General features: G+C 34.1%; 1 protein-coding gene across 3 annotated transcripts in view; it reads left to right on the top strand.

Moving 5' to 3' along the window:
- aft (cap methyltransferase 2) overlaps positions 1-19,347 on the top strand; it is a 106,732-nt gene extending 87,385 nt beyond the window's left edge. For all 3 annotated transcript variants that reach the window (XM_090374955.1, XM_090374954.1, XM_090374957.1), the window contains 3 exons: positions 7,441-7,539; positions 14,364-14,547; positions 19,189-19,347. In XM_090374955.1, coding sequence (XP_090231081.1) covers positions 7,441-7,539; positions 14,364-14,547; positions 19,189-19,295 — 390 coding nt within the window. In that variant the 3' untranslated portion in view covers positions 19,296-19,347. The remainder of the gene's footprint in view (positions 1-7,440; positions 7,540-14,363; positions 14,548-19,188) is intronic.
- The last annotated feature ends 1,811 nt before the right edge of the window (positions 19,348-21,158 follow it).

The following is a 21,158-nucleotide window of genomic DNA, read 5'->3' on the forward strand; positions in this document are numbered from 1 at the left end:
GCAAGAAAAAATATCAAAATGAAAAGTATGGAAAGGGTGGGTCAACATTTTGGTTAATGTTTCCTCCCCCTTATTAGAGAAGGATTCACAGTAATTTCATCTGTATTTTTCTGTATTGATCTGCACTGTTCTATGTATTACATATGTTATCTTGAATATACTTGAAATCAAAATGCCAATTACTATCACAGCACAAAGTACAGGCACTCCCCGGTTTAAGTAATACTTGACTTACAGAAATTCGACTTTATGTAAGTTTTTGCCGGCCGGTGCAAACTTAAAAAAATCGTGGAAACATATTTTGCATCCTATAGGAATAAATGGAGGTATCGTGAAAATATCATAATGCAAATCCAATAACACATTTTGTTTTTTTTTTTTTTTTTGGTAATTCGTTTCAAAACCTTGGCAGTTGGAATTTTCACTATATAACTAAGCTATTTATCTCTCTAAATGGTCATATTTATAATGGGAATTGCATTACGCTTTCATCATTATTATATGTTCCATTATAAGAATCAATTTTGAATGCCTTTGTGATATTTTTCTAAAACACATTTCTGGAAGTCACTACCATAAAACAATAAAAACAAGTTGCACTTTCCAGTTTATTGGGCTTTTCTTTTAGTGCAATCTATTATAAATGGGTAGTAAACTTGATCTTATTGCATTTGCGATAATACCAATAACTGGAACTCTGTGGGTTTTTACGTTACAGGGAAATGAGTTCCCCTTCACTGAAATCTTCAATCATATAATCAAAACATAAATAAATTTGCAGAATCATCTCTTCATTCCTACTTACTTATTAGAATGGTGAAGGGAAAGGGACCAATGGAAAGTGCAAGTACTGGGAGTGCCAGAAAATGAAACAAAATTGATTTAGAAATGAAAATCACAAAGCAGCATTGAGGTGCTATATTGAAGCTAGAAAAGCTATTAATAATATGGATGAAAAACAAGATTCAGACGTGAATTTTCCTGACTATTCAAGCAAAAGCAACAAATATTTATGATGATATTAAGGTTAAGAACGGCAAACTCCAAGCCAAGTTCGTGGTAAGCAACGGGTAGTTTAATAGGTTCACGCTTCGCGCTGGTTTCCAAAACATTAAAATATGTAGTGAAGTCGCCACTGCCAATTCTGCAGCTGCAGAGAAATTTTGTGATGTGTTGGGAAAAACCACTTCTAAATCTCTACAGCTCTCCACTTCTACAGTGGCGTGCTTATCAGCTGGAGAGTTAATTCTGGAAATGATGCTTGAAAGGTAAAACTTGCTGACATTATGCCTGTCTCCTCTCTCTTTTTGTAGAGGCGCCTCCGTAGCCAGGTGGGAAGGAGCAGCAGTGCGTAGCACACGCTTCTTGATTAGACCGGGGTTCGAGCCCGTCACCACCAAATACGGAGGATGCGGAAAGGTGAGGGAATTACCACCACATATCCTGGAGCAATATGGCCTTAGTTGCTAATGCTCCTAAAAACCAAACAAACAACAAACAACTCTTTTTGTAATTGTATAATTTTGAAATTTTTGTAATTTTGTACACTTTTGTAATTTTTGTAAAAAAAAATTGAATAAATAATTCTATTTACATATTCATCGAACATTTATTTTTTGCTTAAATCAAATTCAGCTTGCACAGTTGTGAGTGTGAGTTTGCACAGTTGTGAGAGCTTGCACAGCTGCATAAGCATTTAGTGAAATTCCGACACGTAAAATCCGACTTACATACAGTTCCGCGGAATGCAACCCTTATGTAAGTCGGGAAGTGACTGTGTTAGTGGGAATGGTAAATTTTCTGAGATAAGACATATTCGAATTTTTCTACTTTGAGTTGACCAAGAAAATTCACAAACTGATTTTTGCTTCTTAAAACCATAATTACAAACCAAATGGCGGAATCTATTTGGTAGTATCCTTAAATAAATAAGTTGATTATTGATAATGCATGTAAGCTAAATAAATTAAAAACATACTTAAATCCTAGTAAATTATTAGTACACGGACTAATAGATTAATACTTTGACCTCTTTCACCTCTCACTGCTGGCAGAGGTGAAAGTGATTCTTGCACTGTTTCTATTGTTTTCCAGGCTGCTGCTCATTCCAATAGAAGCAGTGATTCTTGCACTGCTTCTATTGGAATGAGCAGCAGCCTGAAAAACAAGGTGCAGAGGATTTCACAGACTGCTGGGAGTCATTGCGGAACAAGTAAATACACAGGCTGTGTTAAGGTAGCTAAGAATAGGAACAGGTGCATGTATACTTGCATGTACACTAATGCAAAGAGTTTGGTAAATAAATTTCACAAATTTGAGGTGTTGGTCAAAACATCAAAGGCAGATACTGTTAGGATATCAGAGACATGGTGTCACACAGATATAAGGAACGCAGAAACGGAATTTGGGGAGTACAGTGTGTACAGGAAGGATATACAGGATAGGAAGGGAGAAGGGACTATGCTATTAGTTAAGAAACACATCAAATCCAAGGAGTCAACGCCGACCAGGCTAGCCGAGTGGGTAAAGTACCTGCCCGGCAACCCAAAGGTTGCGGGTTCGATTCCCGCCTTGGGCTTGGATCAAAGTACTGCAAAAACCTTGGGAGGTGCAATATGGCCACAGAAGCCGATGCGCCAACAACTACCAAATCAAAAAAAAAAACAAGGAGTCAACATGGCTGGACAGTACACTGTCGAGTCAGTTTGGTGTAACGTAAGCACTGGGAAAGCAAAATTGAGAGTAGAAGTGTGTTATAGGCCTAATGACTGATGAGTATAATAAACAACTGTACAGAGAAATAGAGTGGGCCAGTAAATCAGTGGTCTTATAATGGGGGATTTTAATTTCCCAGATATTTACTGGAATTTGTGGATTGGTCACTCACACACTAACAAGACTTTTGTGGATTTATTGGATGATTGTTTTCTACATCAGCATGTTCGGGTGGCAACTAGAGAGAGAGTAATACTCTTGACCTGATTATCAGTAGTGATTTTTCATGCATTAAGAATCTGCAGATAAAGGAATCACTAGGTGGCAGTGATCACAGTCTGCTGAAGTGGGATTTAGTCAAAGAGGTAACTACCATCAGGGTTAAAGGGAAGGGTTTTTGCTTTCATAAAGGTGACTATGGTGGTCTGAGACAGTATTTAAATTCTATACGGTGGGACCAACTGATGATGTTACCAACAACAAACTCAAAATGGGAAGAATTCAAAGAATTAATCTTGGAAGCTACTAGGCTTTTCATACCAACTAAGAAATATTGTTCAAGGTTTAAGCCTAAAGGGATGTCAGATGAATTAATGAGACATGTGTCAGAGAAGAAAAATGCATGGGATACATATAAATTAACAGGTGACATGGAAGCCTATGATAGATGTAAGCTCGTCTGTAACCAAGTCACAAAGGAGGTTAGGCAGGCAAAGGCAGATTATGAAAAATCTGTGGCAAAGGATGCAAAGAAAAACAGCAGAGTTCTTTACTTATGTAAACTCTAGAAGGAAGGGGATGAATCAGATTGATCCACTTGATATCGATGGTTCAACTGTTAATGATCCTGCTCAGGTAGCTAACAAACTAAATGAGTATTTTGCATCTCCATTCACACATGAGGAGTTATTCAGGGAGGGGAATGCCAGAGGTGAACTAAACTCTGGCAGTGAGCTAGATGATTTTGTAATAACTGAGAGCAAAGTGGAGGAGAAATTGTTGAAGATAAACATAGGAAAGGCACCTGGGATGGATGGGATCTATCCAGTTATATTAAAGGAGGCAGCAAAGGAAGTAAGCAAACCCTTAGCCATAATATGAGAGCTTTCTTGGACTCAGCAGAGGTACCCATGGACTGGAGATGTGCAAATGTGACCCCAATTCACAAAGGAGGATCAAAGGGTGATACAAGTCATTACAGACCTGTTAGTTTAACTTCTGTTCCAGGGAAATTAAAGAAGCACTGCAGGATCATCTGGACAAGACTTCAGTTATAGTTCAGACACAGCATGGGTTTCTTAAGGGAAAGTCTTGTGTGACCAATCTGATTGGATACTATGATGTGGTTACAAAGGAACTGGATGCAAAGAATAATTTTGATATCATATATTTGGATCTTAGAAAGGCTTTTGATACTGTTGCACATGGAAGACTGCTGCACAAATTGGAGCAGTGTGGCATTGGAGGCAAATTGCTCCTATGGATAAAGGGTTGGTTGAGTGGGAGAAGACAGAGAGTGGTAATCAATGGACACTGCTCTTCATGGACTAATGTTATTAGTGGAGTCCCCCAGGGTTCAGTGTTGGGTCCATTGTTGTTTTCTGTATTTATTAATGATATTGATGGTATATCAGGCTTATTGTCCAAGTTTGCAGACAATATGAAGGTCGGCAGGGTTGTTAATGACACTAATGAAAGTACGCTGCTACAACAGGATCTATAAAAGTTGAGCAGATGGGTTGAGTGGTGGCAACTGAAGTTTAACATTGATTAATGTAAAGAACTGCATATGGGAAGCAGAGTAATGTATCAACTGTGTGGTACTACACTGATAGTGGTAGAGAATGAAAATGATGTAGGGGTAATTGTGCAGGCAGATATGAAGTTTTCTGATGGTCTGCAAGAGTACCTCACGGTGTCTTGTCAATGATATACAGGAATTATTCTAGTAGGGATAAGGAGATGATTATTCCCTTGTATAAGGCAACGGTCGGGCCAACTTTGAGTGCTGTATACAGGTCTGGAGGCCTCATTTTATAAAGGATGTGGAGCTGCTGGAATGAGTACGGAGAAGGGCAACAAGATTAGTGAATGGAACAAAGGGTTGCTCTTACGAAGAAAGGCTTAAGTTTTGCAAATTACAGTGTCTGGAGACTAGGCACCTGTGAGGTTGTTGTCGTTGTTGTTATTTGGTTTTTAGGAGCATTAGCAACTAAGGCCATATTGCTCCGAGGATATGTGGTTGTCATTCCCTAACCTTTCTGCATCCTCCGTATTTGGCGGTCACGGGCTCGAACCCCGGTCTAATCAAGACGTGTGTGCTACGCACTGCTGCTCCTGCCCACCTGGCTACAGAGGCGCCACCTGTGAGGTGATCTGATTGAGGTGTATAAAGCTTTGAATGGTGTGAGCATGCTCAATGCTAATGGGATTCTTCCTCTTGCTGAGAATAATCACCTGAGAGGGCATAAATTCAAATTGAGGAAAGACAGTTGTAGGATAGATGTGTGGAAGTTTGCCTTTAGCCAGTGGGTGGTCGATTACTGGAACAAACTTCCATCTGTTGTTGTAGAAGTTGATAGCTTAAATAGATTGAAGGCAGAACTAGACAAACATTTGGAGCATGTGGATGGGTGAAATGAGGTTTTTTTTTTTTTTTTCTTTGGCTGATGCTATATAAGCTTGCTTTCTTACATCACGTGCCTTTACTAATGCTAAAGTCTAGTCTAGGGCTGCATTTCTTAACCTGGAGTCTGCAGATTTCAAAGGTACTCAGATTCTTATAGAAATTTTACAGGAAGGATATTTTATAGTGTGAAAAATCTAAAACTTTAATTTCAAATGATATTGATAAGCTTGGGGATTCCTAAACCTAACCCTAAATATCATCAATATACAGGTAGCCCTCGATTTACATCGGGGTTACCTTCCTGGGGGTACAGGCACAAATGGAACCCTTTATATAATGGAGTAAATCAGGAATCACAGGGTTAAGTTCCGGGCACCAAAAATTTTACCTACCACTTTGCATAGATTGTTTTATTTAATTAGCATTCTTCATAGTTGTAATAATAGTCGATGGAGGCATATTCATACCCCTACGCACATTAGGGTGGCTTTCATCAGATTCTATCCTCTGAATATTGCACTTCAATTAACTACTTTTACAGGACATGGCGTGTCTTTATTCTATTAAATTAAAAACTTTATAACACGATTGGAAGAAACTGCACACAGCTATCACTATTATTATTATTATTTAATTTATTAATAGGACAATTAATTAAAAAATTTTAGCATAATAAATTTCCAACATGTGTAAATAGCGTAAACAACAACCAAGTGAATGTTTCACCACATGGACCTTTACTATCTGCATCCACGAGTGGGTACTTTGAGGGCGGGAATCTTTCTTGTCTCTGATACGAATGCGCTAATTGCCGATTGGCTCAGATTGTCCTAAATCATGTGAACAATGCATGATTCATAGCACAGTATGATGCCGATAAATTTTGTCTGATGATTTTAAACTTTCAATTTATAAAAAAATTGTGAAAATAAAAAAATAAAAATAAAAATGGCGTTGTGGTTAGTGATCGGCACTATTACAAATCGCACCAGCGAAAAACACAGGCTACCTGTATATGTTGGAGGTATCTAATTAAGATCAGCTTGGCTTGGAGATTATTTTCTATTTATCACTCTTTTACACACACAGTACTTTTGAGCTAAGGTTTAAACTATTTTCATAAATATTTTACATTGTTAAATGTTTTTTAGGCTAGTTTATTTGCATATCTTTATTAAACTATTTTCATTCTAACTTACTGTTTAGAACCATTTTCATTAATAAAAATATGATTTTTTGAGGTCCATCAGAAATGCAACCCCCCATATAATATTGTGCTTATGGGAAAAAATTAGTAGACTAATGTGAAAATTTTTTAGCAAGGCAACACTTCATGAAAGTTGCTTAGTGGTATTTTGTAAGCATAGTCTAATATCAAAATGAAAAGTATGGAAAGGGTCAACATTTTGGTTATGTTCCCTCCCTCCATTATTAGAGAAGGAGTCACAGTAATTTAACTGTATTTTCCTGTATTTATTTGCACTGTTCTGTATATTATATATGTTATCCTGAACACTCTTGAAATGAAAATGCCAATTACTATCACAACACAAAGTATTAATGGTAATGGTAAATTTTCTGAGATAAGACATATTTGAATTTTCTATTCATCATTAATACTTTATGCTTTATTTTAATTATTGTTCCTTTCCAAGAATTTAATATGTTCTGTATCCACTGATGAAGTGAAAAAGAGTGCTCTCTAGAAACACCTGGAAATTTTTAATCTGTGATTTCTTCTTTCAGTTACTTTTCTATTATCAGTATCTAATCCTTTTCTGACCAACTTAAACCACACCCAGACTACTGACCACTCTGCCATTGTAAACATTTGTTGGACTTAGTAATCTCCAGTTGCTTGAGGATATTGTATTTAACTTAACCAATATCATTTGCATAGAATATTCTTTTTACTGAATTTCTTTTGTGAATGTGTGAATAATTTTGAAAATTATACCGTTGCCATTAAATATTATGCAGTTATTGCCATTATATCTCTCATTCACTGTTTGCATTCTTACTTTCAGTTTAATGTACTTGTCCCCCATTCTTTCCTTTTTTTGTGAAGTTGCATTACTAAAATTATTTTTATACAGGTAATCCAGAAAGGAGATCATGTAGCACTGTGTTTAAGAGATACCTTGACTAGGATAACCGTTGGCACTCTGTATTTGCTATCATTACTCTTTGAAAAGGTAATAAAAAATTAATTTTAAATAAAAACTATGTGATTACTTGCATAGATGAAATTAATTTACTAAATGCCAGAAAAGGTTATTTATGAAAGTCACATGTGAAAAACAAGTTTTATACATTAACGAAAGTGGCATTGTTAATTGTTATTTCCTTAATTCTTCATTCTCCCTGATGGTAAAGTGAGTTCACTAATTTTCACTCATTTGGAGCAATCTGGAATAAGATTCCATATGCGACTTGAGGAATTCTTAAAGGTCTTTTCAGCTAGTGCCATAGTTAGCTGATCTCAAGGTGGAGGGTGGGGTTTTCCCTAAAGTTATTCTAGGTTTTTCAACTGGAATGCACAACACTCAGATCAGTCCATAAACACTCACTTATTCAGTCATATTGCATAATAAACCATGCAAAATAGTATTATGTGATAAAAGTAATCAGTGCACTAAAAAAAAAAAATCCTTATTTCTTCAGTGAAAAAAAAGTTGCAATGAACCTAAATAGCTGTGTAATGTTTCAGGGATTTTGTCATGGTATCAGAAAAAATAGTTCATATATAACTTAAGCTTTTTTAATAGCTGCAGCAGTTAGCTATTATAATGATCTAAAAACATGCTACTAAGCTTGAAAGTGGTTACGATCCCAAGTACATATGATGTTTACCATGTCATATTCAAAGAGGCTGCAAAGAAATGCATCATACCTCTAGAGTTAATTATGAGTTTATCGTTAGATTCAAGTATATTGCTACTTCTCTAATTCAGTATAAACTTGGATTAGAGAAGTGGCAATGTTTCACCATTACACAAAGGAATGGGGGCTAAGGATCAGATTACTATAGACAAGTTAGTTTAACCTTAGTGGCAGAAAGGTCATGGTGTCTGGTCAGAGTTTTGTTACATGATCAACTCGACAAATGTAATATCTTAAATAGATCACAGCATGGAATTATAAAGGGAAAATCTTCATGGTAAATTACTTTTATGTAGTCATGCAAGAGTTGGTTGTAAGAAACAGTTTTGAAACAGTTCCACTTGGAGGTTTCTGTGTAAACTGGAGTCTGTTGGGATCGTGTGCAAGGTCCCGGGGTGGATTGACAGATGGTAAAGGGTTGTTATAAATGATCGTTATTTGGTGCTTGACCACTCTTGTTTCTAATTCTCTTGAATGATACAAACAAGAGAAAAAGGATACAATGTTGGAATTTGCAGATATAAGGGTTGGTTGGGTGATTAAGAGTGAAAATCAGACTGATCGTTAGAAAGATTTTGATAGGCTCCATGGATGGTTGAAAAAATTGCAGTTATGTTTTAATGCTTCCAAATGCAAGGTTCTACATTTGGGAAATGGATCTTGGTAGTAACTTATACACTAAGGGGATAGAGCGGAAGAGCATAAATGAGGAAAGAGAACAGAATGTTTTGATATATCAAACACGTCATGTCCGACTATCACTTCACCCAAGTATTCTGTGTGCAGGCAGTGTAAGGAGGTAGCCAGGAAGATAAGATGCATGATGTTTTTTCAATGATTTACCATATATACCTTTGAATCCAGGGAAAAGGAGGTTATAGTTATGAATCAATGGCGAGACTGCATTTGGAATACCGTGTTCAAGTTTGGAGATCACATTTGAGAAAAGATATTGAGCTTCTTGAAAAGGTCCAGACAAAAGTGACTAATCTAGTGTAAATAGCAAAGGGGTATTCATTATGAGGAGTGATGACAAAGGTATGCATTGAAAGAGGAGAGCAAATTAAATGATGGTGGAATTTTCAAAATGAAGATTTTGAAATGGCTATGTATTAGTTTGTGTTTCACAATGAAATGTTGAAACTAATAGACTGGACATCAGGATGTTTGTTTGGTCAGTGTGTTGTCAACCACTGAAATATACTTTTTCGTTGTAGTTAAGGTTGACAGTCTGGTAAAGTTTAAGAGGCACTCAGATACGTATCTTATATACATATAAAAAGAGAAATGGGTTGTATAGATAAAGGGTTTTTTTTTTTTTTTTTTTTTTTTTTTTTTGCTGTCTAGTGCATTTAATCTATTCTTATTAAAAAAAAAAAAAAAAAACCCTGTTTCCCTAACAATGAAATCTCCCTATAATACTAAATCCTCTTGAACCAGAACAGTAATTGGTGCTCATCTGTGATGAGCCACAGTTTTATTTTTCTCTAGGGCAATCACCCATTTCTTTAGTGGGTCAATTCATATAGTAAAGTGCCAGGTTTTAATTTCAGATCTGTGCAATTTCTTATGTTGGAAACAAAGAAAAGAATCATCAGTTGAGCTAGGAATTCATGCCATAGGCTATACATATATGAAGGAAGTCAGATTAATATTATATATTGCATTATAAATTGTTAATTATAAAGTTAAAATAAATTATTAATTAAAATTATTTGTAAAAGAATAAGAGAAGTTTACCTCAGAATGTATGATACGTAGAGCACTTCCATATGATATTCTCCAGTAATTAAAACAAAAACAATTAACAATAATTAAAAATCAAATGAACACAATTAAAAATCAATTGAACGCAATTAAAAATTAAGTAAAAAATTAATTTAACGGGAAAAAAAATTGCAAAACGATTTTCCTTCCTGAAGCTGACAATGCTTTTCGACTGTATGTCATGATCACAGGAATGAAAATTACCGAATAGGGGTGACCATGGAACTTCAATGGGAATTATTTGTCTTCGTGCATGCGCATAAAGGACCACGAGTTGGAGATTAGAAATGGCCAGTGAACATTAACAGAATTCTCATGTAATTTAATTTCGACGGTTTATGCAATTAATAGTCTTATATAATTACATTAGACGCTAAGTATTTTGGCCTCAATAAATAAAAAAGTATGTTTTTCATTAACAGCATGAAAGGCTAAATTTGAAGCTGCTGAACGAGAAGCACAAACTGAGGCCTCTTGTTGATTAACATGAATATTCAGAGGAAACTGTAGAATCCTGATAAGACAAGTCGCAATCACCGCAAGAAATGTTGTATACTAGGTCATTTAGTGTTGCGAATGAGGAAAGGACTGAGTGATTGTTTGGTGTAGCGTGTAATTTTCATATTGGCCTGGCTACAATTTTAAATTGGGTATCTTTAAAGAATTTGTTAAGTTGTTTGTGCCACTGTTCAACATATGGGATAGAAATAAAGTATTTTTTGATATTACCATTGTTGGTTGGTGTATTTTTTTGTATTCTATCCTTAGCTTGTACCCTAATTCTGTCTATTGTAGCAAGTGGGTAACCCCTGTTTAAAAATCTGCTGGTAAATATTTGTATTTCTTAGCCCAAAGCAGATTCCGTCGTTGAATATTTATAAGCATTGAGAAATTGATTAAAGATAATCAACCTTTTGTAGGTGAACAGGTGATAGCTGTTATGATACAGAAGCATAGGTTTTCGATAGATGTTAAATTGGATTTTATTCGCATCCCGAGTAAGCGTGAAATTTAGAAAATTTAATGGCTTAATTATCCGTATTCTCCCTCCCCAATGTAAATTTGAGTCTAGAATGAATATTATTAAACAGATGTAAAATGTCTTGGATAGTGCTACTATCGGTAATGACTAGAACATTGTCGAAATACCTCCCATAGTGTGTGATATGGGGTAGAAAAGGCATCAAATGTATACGTTCAATCAATGAGAGAGATAGATCTCCGATATTAGGCCACTCGGGCTTAATCCCATTGGCAAACCAAAAATTTGTTTGTATACTTTGTCTCGAAAGGTGATATAGTTGGCTTCAACTAAGAATTTAATTAAGTGAAAAATTTCTTTAATAGGAAGCTTCGTATAATTAATCGGTATCGATTATTATCTAACATATCCCAAAGAATATGTAATGTGTATTCAACATTTATATTTGTATATAACGAGGTAACATCTAGTGAGAATAAATTATCATTACCGCCAAGTCTATGGTTCTTAAGGTTATTAAATAGTGTATTGTAGTTCTTAATCCCAAATTGTATCACCTGTCTAAAGGGTTTTATAATGATATATACACGTGTGGAAACAATAGGCCAAATAGGAAATCAGGTGTTATGTAATTTTACCTGACGGAAAAGTGCAGGAATATTGTATGTTCTGGCCTTCAGTTCCTTTAACTGAGCCATAGTAATGTAGTCGTTTTTTCGATATGTGATTAACGCTTTATTGTATTGATTCACCAAATTGGTAAATAGTGCTGGGTCTACTTCAAGATAAGGGAAAGTATCTAATACAACTGCCTCTAACTTATTAATATAATCAGGTTTATTGAGTATTGCCACTGTATCTCTTTTATCAGCTCTCTGAATAATAATGTCTTTATTTTCCTGAAGTTCGTGTAAAGCTGAACTGTCGTGTATTCAATTTAGGAAGTCGCATTTGTTTTTTGTTATTCACCACCTGGTTAACTTGTTGAATAAATAAATATTTTTGTGGAACATTACAAAGTCCAAATTCAGTATCAGTTGCACACTGTTTTTTAGGTAGTTTTCGAGGTGGTAAATTGTAATTTAATCCTTTGGATAAAAATGAAATCTGGTCCTGCAATAGCGTATACAAGGAAAGATTTGTAACCTGTTGATATGTTGGTTTGTTGAATTATTCTGTGGTAGACCATTGTGCGTATGTTGGGAGGTCATCACACAACTCGTATGCAAATGTTTTTTTATTTCTGAGGCCTGTGCTTCACGTCGCAAATCATCCTTGACATTTGCCATTTTCATCCTTGGCCACACATGTATATAGCATTGTAAAACCCTTTAGACAGGTGATACAATTTGGGATTAAGAAGTATGATACACTGTTTAATAACCTTAAGGACTGGACTTGGTGGTAATGATAATTTATACGAATATATACAAATGTAAACGTTGAATACACATTAGATATTCTTTGGGATATATTAAATAATAACTTGATACCGATTAATTATACAAAGCTTCCTATTAAGGAAATTTTTCACTTAATTAAATTCTTACTTGAAACCAACTATAACACCTTTCGAGACAAAGTATACAAACAAATTTTTGGTTTGCCAATGGGATTAAACCTGAGTAGCCTAATATCGGAGATCTATCTCTCAACAATTGAACGTATACATTTGACACCTTTTCTACCCTGTATCACATACTATGGGAGGTATTTAGACATTGTTCTAGTCATTACCAATAGTCGCACAATCCAAGACATTTTACATTCGTTTAATAATATTCATTCTAGACACAAATTTACATTGGGGAGGGAGAATACGGATACTAAGTCATTAAATTTTCTAAATATCACACTTACTCGGGACGCGGATAAAATCCAATTTAACATCTATTGAAAACCTACAAACACCAGTATGCTTCTGTATCATAACAGCTATCACCCGTTCACCTACAAAAGATTGATTATCTTTAATCGATTTCTCAATGCTAATAAATATTCAACAACAGAATCTGCTTTTGGCTCACAAATACAAATATTAACCAGCAGATTCTTAAACAAGGGTTACCCACTTGCTATAATAGACAGAATTAGAGTACAAGCTAAGGATAGAATACAAAAAAATACACCAACCAACAATGGTAATATCAAAAAATACTTTATTTCTGTCCCATATGTTGTGAACAGTGGCACAAACAACATAACTGATTCTTTAAAGATACCCAATTTAAAATTGTAGTCAGGCCAATATGGAAATTACACACTACACTGAGCATGGTCCTTTCCTCGTTTGCAACACAAATAAATGATCTAGTATACAACATTTCTTGTGGTGATTGCGACTTGTCTTATAAGGGTTCTATGCAGTTTCCTCTGAATACTCGTGTTAATCAACATGCGGCCTCAGTTTGTGCTTCTCTTTCAGTAGATTCAGAATTTGCCTTTCATGCCGTTAATGAAAAACACTTTTATATTTATCGAGGCCAAAATACTTAGTGTCCAACGTAATTATATGAGACTATTAATTGCAGAATCCGTCGAAATTAAATTACGTGAAAATTCTGTTAATGTTTGCTGGCCATTTCTAATCTCCAACTCGTGGTCCTTTACGCGAAGACAAATAATCCCTATTTAAGTTTCATGTTCACCCCTATTCGATAATTTCCATTCCTGTGATTACGACATACGATCGAAAAGCATTGTCAGCTTCAGGAAGGAAAATCGTTTTGCAATTTTTTTTTTTTTTTTTTTGTTAAATTAATTTTTTACTTAATTTGATTTTCAATTATTGTTAAATTATTTCTTAGTGCAATGTAACATTTTTGATTTTGTAATTGTTTTCATTATAATTCCTGGAGAGTATCATATGGAAATGTTCTATGTATCATATTGAGGTAAACTTTTCTTATTCTTTTACAAATATTGATATCAAAGTAGAACGTATTGAGCATTATAGCTCTGGTTCATACTATTAATTAAAATTATAAATTATATATTGGACAAAAAAATATATATATATGTATATATAAACCTGAAATACTTAAATACTGCTTCTTACATTATTAGATGTGATGCATGGAGGTACAGTAAGAAATATTTCACTGTCCTATTCTTATGATTTCTACCTTTGCTGTAAACAGGCAGATAAATACTTTTGACTTGGCTTGTATGATTTCCAAATCATTCCATAGTTCTGGAAGTATTTGCAGTATAAAAAATCTCCAATCTTTAAAATGATTATGATATAAAAAAATTAATTGTTAATTCTTATAGTAATTCATATTTGTTTTAAGTGTCACCTTTAACTATTTCATATTTTAGGTAAATACAAGTTTTAATAGTGCTGTACTGGGGTTAATTTTTATTGCTTTGACTTTTTGTGTATAGGTGGCGATTTTACCACCAGCAGATAACTCCTCATTTATTACTGGCCAGATGTGGCTGTTATCAAATTATGAAAAACCTGAACTGTCGAGAGCAATAATTGGTCATTTGTCAATGGTGGAGAAGTTGTTACTTAAAAGTAAAGATGACCTAACTGTTTTGGAGATCATTCCGGTTTCCTATTTATGTAAGTTACATTTATATATCAATATATAATTTTTTTTTAATATGTTAGATGGTAGATGCAGATTTTGATTTTGAGTTAAAATGTTTGGTGTTAGTGGTTCAGAAAATGGAGTTACAGATGCATTTTTTGATTAATGTTAAAAATAACTGAATTTACAGCATTAACCATGCTCCAGTAAATAGTTTTATTCAGATTTAATAATTTTGTCCAAAAATCCTCAAAATAACTTTCACAAGCATATCATTCTCTCTCTCTCTCTCTCTCTCTCTCTCTCTCTCTCTCTCTCTCTCTCTCTCTCACACACACACACACACACACACACACACACACACCATGTATCTAGAAGATGCCATTTGACCCTTTCAACAAGACAGTGCCCCACATCAAAAGGCTCACATTGTTCAGGAATGGTCCAAGGATCATGTCCAGGCATTTAATATGTTCTGAACCAGGGGTCCCCAAACTTTTAGAGAAGTGGGCCACACATGAATTATTGGAATATTTGGTGGGCTGGAGAAAATTCCTAATTACTGAAAACTACCTTCTCTGCATAACTTTAATTTTATGCAGAGAAACAAATTTTATACCTACCTGTATCTGCAGATTCAAAAATAAATCGATGGATATGTAATATAAAATATACTAGTTTGTTTATATAAAATTTTAATTATTACTTATTCTATTAATTACAAAAATGCAGTTAGTAATACAACAAAACTATAATTAATGCGATGAATGTGGTTGTAGAGTGCGACTAGTTTCATAATATCTGATTTTAAAGCACTAGTTCCAATTCTTAAAGTTATGTAAATGTGGATCAGTTAGATGTGATTATATTTTCTATTTTACATCAGCCGCTTCTATAAATACGGCATTGGAAGGGTATACATGCTCATTAGTATCCTGTTTTGCGGAGGTGTAAATTTCATTTTTGAAAAGGTCTGCTCACATATACGTGCACTTCCAAAAATTGATGTAACCTTTCTTGCAAAATTTTTAATTTTTGGATAATCTGACTCAGATAATGTTAAATAAAATTGAATTAGATTTTCTTTTTTAAATATTGTCTTCAGTGCAACATTAGATTGAAGATCTACCAACTCTAATTGTAAATTCTGATGAACATTGTTGACAGGTACATCAAACAGGTTTTAAAAAAGTTCAAACATCTTTGAATTATTTTTAAAATCAGAAAATCTATCCACAAAATTTTCCTGCAACAAACTAACGTTTTGAACAAAATTTTCAATGGAAAAATTACAACAAGGCATACTTTTAGATAAATTATCGCAACATGGAAAATGTGAAAAATTATTCCAAAGTAGCTGAATTTTAAACAACTCCAGTTTTGTTTCAAATGCTTTGACATTATAATACAATTCATTGACAAGTTTGTCTCATCCTTGGAGTTTCGTATTAAGAAAATTCAAGTGTTCACATATATCTATTAAAAAGGCAAGGTTCCACAACCATTTGAGATCTGACAGTTCCAAAACAGGTTTCAATTTTTCATTCATAAATAGATCTGTTTTGTTCTTAAGTTCAAAAAATTGCTTCAACAAGTTACCGTGACTCAACTGTTGTACTTCAGTGTGGTACAACAAATCACCATATTCAGCCTCAATAGTTTCAAAATTTACTGTTGATATTACGGTTGACATGACTGAATATACGCCCAAAAATTTTCCACACAAAGACTTCTGGTGAATTATACAATGAAATTGCATTGAGTTTTTTAATAATTTTACTCTCAAGGTATTTTTGAAGCTGACCCATGAATCCAATTTTAGTACCGACCATATTTTTAACGCCATCCATCGTAACCACTGATAGCAAATCTGAATTCAATTTGAGGCCATTAATTGCTTCTGACACACTCAAAAATATATTTTCACCTGTTGTATCTTTCAAGCTTTTTAATGCAATTAGCTCTTCAGTTACTGCAAAATCAAAATTTTGCAGTAACTGAAGATATAAACTAGTAATTAAACTGTATGGCTTGTATCTTCACTCTCATCAGTTGCTAATGAAAAATTTGTGAATTCGCAAACTTTTTCTATGAGTTGATTTTAAACATGGGCTCCTAAATCTTCAATTCTTCAATTTTGCATCTTGTAAGATAAACTTAGATGCAAAATTCTTTCCTTTCTCAGGACACATTTCTGCAATTGCCAAACAAATCTGTTTTACAAATTCTCCATCTGCAAAGGCCCTTCCTTCTTCAGCAATGATTTGGGAGGCTCGAAAACTAGCTCTAACTGCAGATAAATTTTGATGAGTAAAAGTTCTAATCTTCTGTTGTTGTTGAAAAGTTTTGAATTAGTTCTTGGAGTTTTTTCTGCCGCAAAGCCCCTTGAAATTTATTGTAATTTGAGTCATGTTTTGTGGTGTAGTGACATTTCACATTATATTCCTTGAACACCAACGAGGCTTCATTGCAAATAAGACACATCCAAGTATCATTGAGAAGCGAAAAAAGTAATTAATTGGCCACCGCTCATTAAAAACTTGACACTCACATCAAATTTTCTTTTTTTTTTTTTTTTACATCATCTTCAACATGATTTTTATGGGGTCACTGGAATAAAAAAAATACTCGCAAATATTGAAGTAAGCACCGACATGTCTTAAAATTTTATAAAATATTTTAACATAAAGGTTATTATTGTATTCATATCACTCTTATATCACATGAAATTAATAATATAGTTTATTAAGCTGTTTGCCTAATAAACTACATTATTTTAATATAAAACCGATAGTTTTATATTATAATATAAAACTATATTGTTAATTATAATATAGTTTAATAAGGTGACGTTTCGGGTATCTTACCGATACCCATCATCAGACCATGTTGTGGGGAGAACAGAAAGGGCTACAAATTTGAATATTTTGGGATATTACAGTTACAATTACTAATAATACAATTGCAGTTACCAATATTAAAATTTGCAAATTACGATTCTAAAGTATTAAATTTTGAATTGCTGTTACAATAAAAAACAATAAATCTAAGGTAATACAAAAAGATTAAATTCTTACCTGCCAACAGCCTCCTCTTGCCAGTGCTACCAGAAATTTTATGCGCATACAAGCTGCCAGCAGTTAATTTAAAGCAGAGGGATTAACTCCATTTTTATCCTCGATCTGGGGTTCTTGTATAGTAGAAGCCAAGGGTGACCTTTGCACCCATTCTCTGAACATCAGGGTTCATGTGCAACCTGGCAAGCAATTAGGAAATCCCTAATTACTGTCTCTAATGCCTATTGCTATTTAATGACAGGGTCAAAGATAACCGATTATTTTAACAATATTTCAAAGAATTGCTTTGAGTGGAAATAGCAGAATTAATATCTAACAGACTAAACTAACACACAGAGGCATCAACACTATTAATCAACCGACGAATGTTAAAATAATCTATAAAATGTTTTTCATAAATTTTATTGTGATCTAGTATAAACATTAATTTTTACTATCTAATTGAAATATCCACGGGCAGTAGTTTGGGGACCCCTACTCTGGCCTCCAAATTCCCCTGACATCAGTGCCATCAAACATTTGTGGCATGCAGCATTCCCCAGTCTCACTCACTCTGGGATGTTTTTCTGTCCAGCTGGTTCAGGATATCTGTGGACACGTTTTGCAGTATTGTGGAGTCAGTGTCATGCTAGGTTCGAGCAGTTATCATGGTGAAAATTGGCCCAACATGCTATTAGGAAATAGTCATAACATTTTGGCCCACGAGTGTGCTTCCACAAATAGTTAACACAAGTGGTCACACCAGACTAACAGACCCAGAGAGCAAAGCAAATGACAACACATGGTTGATTTTAATGGTTATTTGACTGACAAACTGGGGGCTGCTGTTTATGCCATCTGTGAGATAACTGCAAAAACTTTTATTTCTTTGGAACTTGGAGACCTGGTACAACTAGTGTAGGGTTAGTCACACAGTGGTGGCACTCCTGATGTTAAAAAGATGCTGTTGGTGGGAAAGAGAAGACACAATTTTCATAATTTTTAAAGAAATATTTGAAAATTTTTAATTCTGCTTAATACTATAGTAATAGCATTCGCCATATAGTGCAAGGAAGCCCCAGGCTTTTGCTGCACCAGCAAAAGAAAAAAAAAACCAAGTAGATAAGAAAATGCAAATTATATGCTTCCCTCCTCACACAGGTAATCTAGTTGCCTTTGAATTTATTCAAACTGCAATACCAGTATTTCATACTTGTAATATTTTAGTTTTTAATCAAAAAATATTTAAAAAATTCTGCACTTTTTCCACCTTTTATTTTCATAAAATATTAATTCTGCTGAAAATTAAAAAAAAAAAAAAAAAAAAACCATAATAGGCATAAAATATAAAAATGAAACCGTTAGTCTCTTCTATTTTCTAGTTTAAAAAACTGCCAAATCTCCATCATAATTGCCCAAAAACTCGTAACCATTATAAATAAATTATTAATAAAAAAACTGTCTGAATACTTTTAAAAATAGCCTACATTATTGTGCATCTGTAGTAAAATAAGTTTCATATTTCCCAATTAGCATATATGTTTTGTAAAATCATTTCTTGTATATAAAGAACAATAAAATACAAGTTAAGGTACTAATAATTTATTTCCCTTTCAGCTACCCAGTTTTATCATTTCTTAGTGAAATTCAATAATGCATATATAGTACAAAAAATAAGGAAGATAATAGAAGAGGAAAGGTTGCAGCTTGAACTTGAGATGTAATTAGTTACTGAAGAATTATGTAATCTGTTGTAAATAAAAATATGTAATTCCATTATATTTTGTATAATAAAAAAAATTATACATGGAACTCTTATTTTTGAGACATGTTCTAGAGCAGTCTTTTTTTTTTTTTTTTATTCTTCCAGTCAAAACTAAACAATATTTTATTGAATTTTTCTTCCCTATTAGAACACATTTGCGATGCACATCTGTAATTGTTAACTTTAGTTAAATTGTTAATTTTCTTGCCATTGTAGCTTTTTGCTGCACATTAATTTTTCTTACATGTTGGTTGTCTTATTGGTTGGTTGTAGCCACCATCATGCTTATGGCTGTATCCAGGATTGATTCCTATTGACCCCCCCCCCTCCAGCTCCAAAACAGAATTATACAACTCTGTGGAGGCCAATGAAAAAAGGGCCCTTGCTATCTTGCTATTGTGAAGCTTATGTTATAAAAAGGATCATCATTTTTGGATGGCATGGTATATTAGTGAATATTTTGATTAGTGGTAAGAGTTGGTATTATGGTATAGCAGCGTGGGCCAGCTGCATCTAAATGGCTATTAGTGATGTCATTTTTCTGGTTGCATGAGTATCAATCCACTCGGTGACCCTTGACTTACTATAATTATCCCACAGAAAAGCTTTTAGTTGAACTGTTGAAATGAAAGGGTTTTCTAAGAATATCGTTGATTTATTGTTGACCCCATTTTCCATTGTATCTATTCTTTAGTCTTGCTTGAGAGAAAGACTGTATGAAGCTGTTACATCCATGCCATATTTAGTATGTTGTTTCTGACTGCAATGTCTCTCTCACCTTTTGAGATGGACATTGGAGTCAGCAAATGATTTGTAATACTGGATTAGCAAAAATCCGTGAAATTACCATATCTTAGAAAATTTTCAAACAAGGTTGGGAAATCATCTGTCAGCTACTGATTATTTATTACTATTTAATGAAACAGCAATTTGAACTGTTCGTGGAGCCTGCATTATTCACTTGAAATCATGTCTTTGTAGGTTGTTTTTGTGGATTAATGATCAATATCTTTCACTGTTCAACTCATTTGCACAACCCTTAACTTTTGATCATCAATGTAGCAATAGTCATTGGCCTACTGCTACATTTACACCTTTGACCACATGTCCCATCACCTGGTTTACATGATTTGTTACATTCATGCACAAGGCAACAGAAATAGTATATTTTATTGGAAAGAACAACTCATATATTCACACAAAAAATTAGAGTTCTCCATTTGTGGCCTGAGGAATATCAAAACAATATTCAAAAGCTTTTCAACATGGTGTCAGTACAGGCTGAATTTTATGTGCATACATCTTCCGACAAGCATGGAGACTCTTCTACATAGTTTTGATCAGGATAAAAGTTCTCTGCTGGCATGACAGGTCAACTTCCTTGGGCTGCACTAAAGGGCTTCACAAACCCTATCAAGCTGTCTCAGCAGTAATAGGACTTCCTGTCCCTTTCTAGCGTTCTACACTAGAAAGGAACAGGAAGTCCCTTTGACATTTAGCTTTTCCAGCCTTGCCACCTAGCAGTTACCGAGTTGTTCTTTCAAACTGTTTATCTTTATCTGGTATTTCTTTTTATGTGTGAATAATATATCCTTCATTTATCTCTAGCATGCACATACAGTGCAGTGTGCTAAACTAAATATATTCCATTTTCATTGCGGAGTGAATTGTAACTATCTTGCACACTTCTGAACTGCAGAAACAATGATTTGAAAATTTTTTATTGCAGATTTTAGTCCAACGCCTAACTTTATGAATAAAGTTAAGTTTTTGACAATAGATCGTGTAGTGAACTTTTCAGTATTTTTAACTGCTGTGAACA

Source organism: Mastigoproctus giganteus, chromosome 6 (assembly GCF_048544385.1).
Source record: "Mastigoproctus giganteus isolate SK-2022 chromosome 6, ASM4854438v1, whole genome shotgun sequence".
NCBI lineage: Eukaryota > Metazoa > Arthropoda > Arachnida > Uropygi > Thelyphonidae > Mastigoproctus > Mastigoproctus giganteus.